Raw genomic sequence first — 7,959 nt, forward strand, 5'->3', positions numbered from 1 at the left:
TTTTCAATTGATGAAAATATTGAGGTTCGGTCCATATATGATATCGAACGTTATTGTATAAAGAATGCAGCTTGGCCTAGGTTCAATGAAATGTATATGAATTTAGTAACAAATGTAAATTGGCAGGATTTAGATGTAGATGAATATGTTTGTGAATTGAGTGACATTATAATTAGATCCTGTAATGTAAATATAAAGAAAAGATGTATTAAGAGCAGACCAGTCTTTTGGTGGTGTGAACAGCTAGCTGTGTTACAGAAGCAAACAAATAGATTAAGGTGGCAATATCAAAGGCACAGGAGATTTGGCAATATCGATCTGTTGAATGGGTATTTAACTAGTTATAGAAATAAGAGGAGAGAATACTGTAGAGCTATAAGTGAATGTAAAAGATCTCATTGGGAGATCTATGTCAAGGAGCAAGGATCCAGGGATCCTTGGGCAATTTTTAAAATTATAACTAATAAAAAAGGAACTATGAATATAACTAGCACAATCAGCGTAGGTAATAATCAAACTTTAAATTGGGATGACTCTGTAAACAGGATACTGGATGATCTGTTTCCAGAAATTGATGAAAGTTATGCCACGCCTCTACAGGTTCAGATGAAGGAACAAAATGAGCAGTATCACTCTGAGTTTAATGAGTGAGTTTTCCTTGGATGAAGTCAGATTGGCGGTGGACCGAGCAAGGGATGGTAAGTCACCGGGCCCAGATAAGATTGGGGTCAAGGTAATGAAGCAGGCATTCATGCTAAATCCTGAAATATTTTTAAATTTGTTCAATAGATGTTTAAGGCAGGGAACTTTTCCTAAGAGTTGGAAGGAGGCTCATGTGAGGTTGATTGTAAAAAAGTACAGATCGACTAATGAATGAAACTGATGCATATCGACCCATTGCTCTTCTATCAGTTCTGGGAAAAGTTTATGAAAGGCTGGTCATTGATCGGCTTATGATTAGTTACGAAAATAAATCTATGTGTTCTTTAAACCAACATGGGTTTAAGAAAGGAAAAAGTGCAGAGGATGCCACACATAGTTTAATCTAGGCTGTGGAATTGAGCGATTCTAGATATGTATTAGCAATCTTCATTGACTTTAAGGGAGCCTTCGACTGGCTCTGGTGGGAGAGCGTCCTGGCTAGGTTAAGGAAAGCAGAATGCCCTAAAAACTTGTATAAAGTGTTCAAAGATTACTTTTCTAACAGAATTATAAAAAAAAAATGAATTCTGTGAAGTTGTTAGAAATATAAGCCGTGGATGTCCTCAGGGCTCGGTGATGGGCCCCTTTGTTTGGAACATTGTTATGGATGAATTCCTGGAAAATAGTTTTGAAGGAGTTCAGTGTATAGCCTATGCTGATGACCTGGTGTTACTGGTGCATGGTGGTTCTTGCTCAACTTGAGACTAGAACTGAAAATGTCTTAGTCTCGTTGCAGGATTGGAATAGCCAAAATAAATTAGAAATATCTATGGAGAAGACTGTACAGATGTTACTGAAAGGTAAGTTCAGTGTGAATCGGCCTCCTACTGTACGGCGGTCTGGTGGAGCGGTTCAATATGCTAGAGTGGTAAAGTATTTAGGGCTGATGTTGGAAGAAAGATTATTTTTTACCGAGTATATAATATATCTCAAAAATAAAGTGAGATTATTGTATTCCAAGCTTGGGAGAGTTGTGAGGTGTGATTGGGGAATTAAAGGACACTCATTGAACTTATTGTATAATTGGGTCTTCATTCCGATTATAACTTACGCCTCCGGAGCTTGGGTACATCGAGTGGAAAATTCTCTAATACAAAGGCATCTTATACAAGCTCAGCAATTTGTATTGTTCTCTATCACTCGTGCGTGTCAGACTGTTTCTAATGATGCCTTGCAAGTGGTTGCAGGTAGATTCCCTGCTCTGTATGATGGTCTCCTGGCTGGTATGCTGTACTATACAAAGCATAATATTCACAAGACGATTTTAGGAATTACTTCTTGCCCTATGGAAAATCATGTATATTCTAGATCTGTTATTAAATTAGAAAAGCAGAGAATGATATCAGAGATGATAAGGCAATGGCAAGAAAATGGCAAGGATCAGACAAGGGTAGGCAGTCATATCTGTTTTTCCCATCTGTTGAAATTATAAATCCTAAAACTAAACCATGGCTGCAGTTTGGATTAATGGCCACATTACGTTGACAGGTCACGGCTTGGCACTTAGGCTGTTTGAACTAGGGCTCAGAGATTCGGACCTCTATCCATGTCGTGACGTGGAGACTTCAGAGCATATTATATTAAAATGTGTTCAGTATTTAGATTTGAGAAATCTTCTAGAAGGCTCTATTGGTGAATTGACGGAGAGGGATCGTCTAAGTGTCCTGTTTGCTAATAAAAGAAATTTTATTAAATATTTTAACGAGTTTGTGGATGCGGTGTTCCAATAGTAGAGCCCCCACCTCCTCGAGGCAGGGATGGAAACCATACTTATCAAGATATACAAGGAAATTAAAGGATATCATTCCTAAGAACGGGCTGAGTGGCTGATTTTATTTCGATTGTTCTTTAATGTTAATTAAATTTTTACTAACAAAATTCAGAATTTTGAAACTCTGATGCCAATATTATAAAGAACCAAGCCATGGATGTGCTTTTGCACCGGTAGTGGTTGGCTCATGGCATTTTAAATGGATGCCATCATAAAAGGGGGTAATTTTCAATCCATTTTTAAATTTTCGCACATCCCAAATATATAGCTGGAAAAGAAAGTTCTTCTGCATGTACATCAAATATGAAACTTGTCGGAGATGATTTCTAACCTGGTGCTACACATATATATTTATCTTCAGACCGTAATAATGTTTGTTATTCAATTATCAATAGTTCATCATCATTGTTGACAGGTTCCACAATTTCATCTGAATGTTCCTGTTCACTATCATCATTTGTCCCCAAGAAATCGTCACTCGCTTTTATGCCGTAGAATTCATACAAAGGTGAATTTATCAAATACCTTAACCATATTTTCACTATTTTCTTCTGCACACATCCTTGTAGATATGATTGATGATTTGTGTATGAGTCTTCATTTTATATGTGTATTAATGGCATAATCGTCATCTAATTCTCTAGGTAATTGATGAACCATCGAATTTACGTTAACTGGTACATTTATTACTTGTCCAATGATCCCATATTATCCATGTTCATAACGTAAACGATGATCGAAAATGGTAAACGTGGTGATATCAAACGCTCAGTTATAACATCCAGTGGAGGCACATGAGTAGGATATGCTGGATATATAAATCCATTTGACATGGCCATAGTTGGTATCCATCCCTCTTTTAATGAAGTATGACATGTATTACATGTCATGCTCACTTCTTGTAAATGAAATTCATTTTGAAGTAATTCATATGAAGTTGTTGGAAATGGTTTAAAATCTAATTGAAACCATAAACGATCACAAACATTACAACTAAATCCAAATGGGTTTTTGTACACTAGTTTTTCCAACTAGTTTTAAAATCTAATTGAAACCATAAACGATCACAAACATTACAACTAAATCCAAATGGGTTTTTGTACACTAGTTTTTCCAACTAGTTTTAAAATCTAATTGAAACCATAAATGATCACAAACATTACAACTAAATCCAAATGGGTTTTTGTACACTTGTTTTTCCAACTCACTGTCAGCTCGTGTAGACACTATAGGGATGCAATCAGGAATCTCATTATTAGCCATTTCTAATTTCGCCCATGATATTCCTTCTTCATTCGTTCTGCTGGAATTTTAGATTCCTGATAAGTATCAGGCATAGTCACACCACAGAAATTCAACCACAGAGGTTGAATTTCATTATGATTCGAAATAGTTTGAATTTCTAATTTCCTTTTCTTCCATTCACGATATTCCTTCATTATTTCGGCTTGAGTTTTTTTGGATGCAGTTTGAAAACTCCCAGGCATAACAAAACACTCTTGTTGAATTTCATCTGGATTCACATTTCTGTCCAACTTCCCTTTCTTTCTTTCACGATATTCCTTTGAACGCTGGGCTATAGATTTTGGCACAGTCACTCATGTATTAATCATCATGCTGATATAATGTAGCGCATCACTGCTCAATTGTACTTGTTGTGTCACTGCAACTTACTGCGTACAGTTGAGTTTTCTTGGGCCCATGTATTGTACTTTATGCATTACTGGACGCAACAAGTACAATGCATGCGCATCAGGTTTCATGATGATTTCTAGGTAACGTAACGCTTTTTTTTTTAAATAATGCCGGTAAAACGTTTTTAACGTCAAAAACCCCTTCCCATTTCACCCATCCATTCGCTCCAAGTGTTTGTGTAGTTGTGCCTTGAATTTATTTAAGCTGTCAACTTCTACAACAACAGATGGAAGATTGTTCGAACAATCAACCACCTGCTGGCTAAAGGCAAATTTCCACACATCTATTCTACAATAGTCTTTCCTCAATTTGAATTTCTGTCCCCTCAGGTGATTAATCTGAGCTAGAGGAAGAATCCTATCGGGATTGAGCCTGCTCAAATCATACATTGAGCTTGCTCAAAGCATTCAAAATATCAGCCTTATTAATCGATTCCAGAGGATATATGACATACCCCCCCCCCCTCCCCTGTGTGTGGGCGTGTGTGTGTACATGGCATATTTACTTACTTATATATTATGGCATATTATTAAAAATAATAAAACTATAAGTATTGCCTAAGAATCAAATTCTAGTAAATTTTTAATTTTCATTAAATATTTTAATAATATTTGTTTTTTCAGGTATACACTAATCACCTAAAAAAAATCCAGAGGATATACACATCCTCCACTACAGCTCTTGTATTACATCAGGGGAATAGCAACCCTAAAATAACTTATACACTTGGCAGAGTTGAACTGAAGTCAGTAGTTGGAGAAAGGGACTTGGGAGTTACAATATGGTCAGATATTAAGCTCTCCGATCATTGTATTTCAAGTTGGTTGCAAATAAGGCCCATGGTGTCTTATCAATGATTTATCAAACTTTTTCTAGTAGAGATAATGATGCCATAATCCCATTATATTAGGCTATTGTTAGATCACACTTGGAATACTGTGTTCAAGTGTGGAGACTGCACCAAAAAAAAAAAAAAAAAATGAGCTTCTTGAAAGGGTCTAGAGATGAGTAACTAGCCTGGTGAGATCAGCAAAAGGGCATCCATATGAGGTAAGACTTTGAATCCAGAAGATGCACAGCTTGGAAACTAGGCACCTTAGAGAAGACTTGATTGGGGTGTTTTCACGGTTATAAATGATTCTAGAACTAGGGGCCATAAATTCAAGTTACATGGGTTGGGGAGGATGTTTAGACTGGATTTCAGGAAGTTTTATTTTAGCCAGCGAGTTATAAATTGCTGGAATAAGTTACATGGGTATAACTTATTCCAGTAACTTATGTATCTACATGGGTGCTGCAATAATTAAAGACAAACACCAGCCAAGGAATAAAAAAAATTTTACTATAAAATAATAAAACAATGTGATACACTATCGGAAGACTAAAATATTACAATAAATTACGATAAAATAAACTACGACAAAACGTTAAAAATATACCGAAGCAATACAATTATCTAAAATAAACTGGATTAAAAGCGATAAAACCTGAAGTTTTCGGAGACTGCTGTTTCCTTCTTCAACAGTATACTATTACTGCAATGACACATCCTTAAGTAGCAGACCCATGGTACTCATGCACGTGGTCCATCAGACACATGGTCGGCATTCCCCACGCGTGCATCGGAAACGGAAGTGGCTCGGGAGCATGTCAAACAGAATCTGTCATCCCATCTGCGGGTACCCACACTTCCTGAGGTATGCCGCCGCGACTCTGCAAATTTCCATTTCCTTATCCTCGGGGGGTACTACAGTGGGTCCCCACCCTGTTCAACAACACCCTGGCTACACTATTTTTATGATGATAAGCCTGTGCCGAGCTGTAATGAACATACTGGCCACGGCACAGAGGCTTTCTATAAATCGTTGTCTTAATTCTAGACCCATCTCTGCTAACCAGGACATCCAGAAACGGGAGGGACCCAGCTTTTCCACCTCCGAGGTGAATTGTATAAATGGGGAGAAGCTGTTAAGTAAACTGAGCACCTCATTTTCCTTCCCCCTTTTTTTAAAATGGTGAACGTATTGTCCACATATCTCCTCCACTCGCGCATGGGGAAATCCAACTGATGAAACATTCTAGTTTCCAGTTCCTCCATTGCCAAATTGGCCACAGTGGAACTAATTAGCATTAGCATTAGTAGAGGCATTTGATGCAAGAAAGCAAGCTTATGCAGCATCAGCCAAAAAAAAAATAAAATAAATAAATAAATAAATAAATAAAAAAAAAATTTAAAAAAAAATAAAAATAAATAAATAATGGGGGAACCCATGGCCGCGCCATGGACCTGCTTGTACATAACTTTTTGTACATAACTCAACGCCTTTACAAATATCATCAATACTTAGTAAACATCTAGCACTTAAGTTATCATCCTGCTCCAAGGCCAACCTTACACAATGCACCCCATGTCCAATGGGGATACATGTGAACAACGATACAACGTCAAACGAGATCATAAGTTCATCTTCACCTATAGACTGGCTTCTTATAAAGTTCACAAATTCCTTGCTATCCTTAAATACTAAACTGGAGCGTCCCACTATAGGAGCAATAACCCTAGCTAAAAATCCAGATAAGGCATAGGTGGGACTACCCACAAACGATACTATAGGCCTCAATGGAATGCCCACCTTGTGCGTCTTTGGGAGGCCATAGAACCAGGGTAATCGACATCCTGAGGTATGAGTCCAACAAACATCTTTAGTTATTTTGCCAGCCTTATGCCAGCCCTGTATGATGTTGTTAACTTGTCTCTCCAAACCAGCTAACGGATTTCGATGGGTAACTTTATATATGTTGGTATCCAGAGCTTTTGCACAATAATCTTCTTTGTTCAGAATAACTGTGTATCTGCCTTTATCGGCAGGTAACATTATAATATCCTAATCCTTTCTAAGTTGTCTTAATGCTCTTTCATGTCTATGGCTAAGATTAGAATGCGCCGTCCTGGCCTGACTTAAAATAGCCGCAATCCTAACCCGTATCTCATCAGCTTGGGTCACGGGTAGTTTGTTGATGGCTTTTTCCACTCCCATAGCTATCTCTACAATGGGAGGCCTAGCAGGTACTAAAGCTAACTTTGGACCCAGGCTCAGTACTTCCTCCTGTTCTTTAGTAAACTGTTTGCCGCTAAGGTTATGAATAAAGTTACCAATATCCCTATTACGTACCACCACAGATTCCTCTAGCAACCTATTGAATTTGTTGGTTTGCCTACGCTTGTAAATGTCTGCAACCCTGGTTGCTTTATCTGCCACTGCTCTCAAGATCAATGCACAGTGAACCGGGGTTAGATTGGTACTAATGTATTCCAACATCAATCCAATGTGTCTTCTAATATCTCTCAGATCATTATGTAATTTGGAAATCCAAATACTTAAAATTTTTCTTTGATAGAGTTTAGTAACTCTCCCCAGATGATCATCATTAAATGGCATTCTAACCCGAAAGCCACGTGGCACCAACTCATGTGTTTTGCACCTGTGGCCGAATCTCAGATGTTGTCTCTGTTTAGCTTCAGCTATGCTAATTTTCTGGTACTCGCGGATGTGTCGAAGCATCAAATGGCCATAATTATTCACTATATCTTCAAACAGGCCTATGGGGCTGGGAAATTCCATACTGCAATAATTAAAGACAAACACCAGCCAAGGAATAAAAAAACTTTTACTATAAAAATAATAAAACAATGTTTTATTATTTTTAATAAAATAATAAAACACTATCGGAAGACTAAAATATTACAATAAATTACGATAAAATAAACTACGACAAAACGTTAAAAATAT

The 7,959-nt window shown here is 37.3% G+C and overlaps 1 protein-coding gene across 1 annotated transcript; it reads right to left on the reverse strand.

Annotated features, from left to right (window-relative positions):
* Positions 1–7,053: 7,053 nt before the first annotated feature.
* Positions 7,054–7,731, reverse strand: LOC150080134 (uncharacterized). The gene has a single exon (XM_090380623.1). It carries the CDS (start codon positions 7,729–7,731, stop codon positions 7,054–7,056), a length of 678 nt encoding a protein of 225 aa, XP_090236749.1.
* Between the last annotated feature and the right edge of the window lie 228 nt (positions 7,732–7,959).

The sequence above is a fragment of the Mastigoproctus giganteus genome, chromosome 9 (genome assembly GCF_048544385.1).
Source record: "Mastigoproctus giganteus isolate SK-2022 chromosome 9, ASM4854438v1, whole genome shotgun sequence".
Taxonomy (NCBI): Eukaryota; Metazoa; Arthropoda; class Arachnida; order Uropygi; family Thelyphonidae; genus Mastigoproctus; species Mastigoproctus giganteus.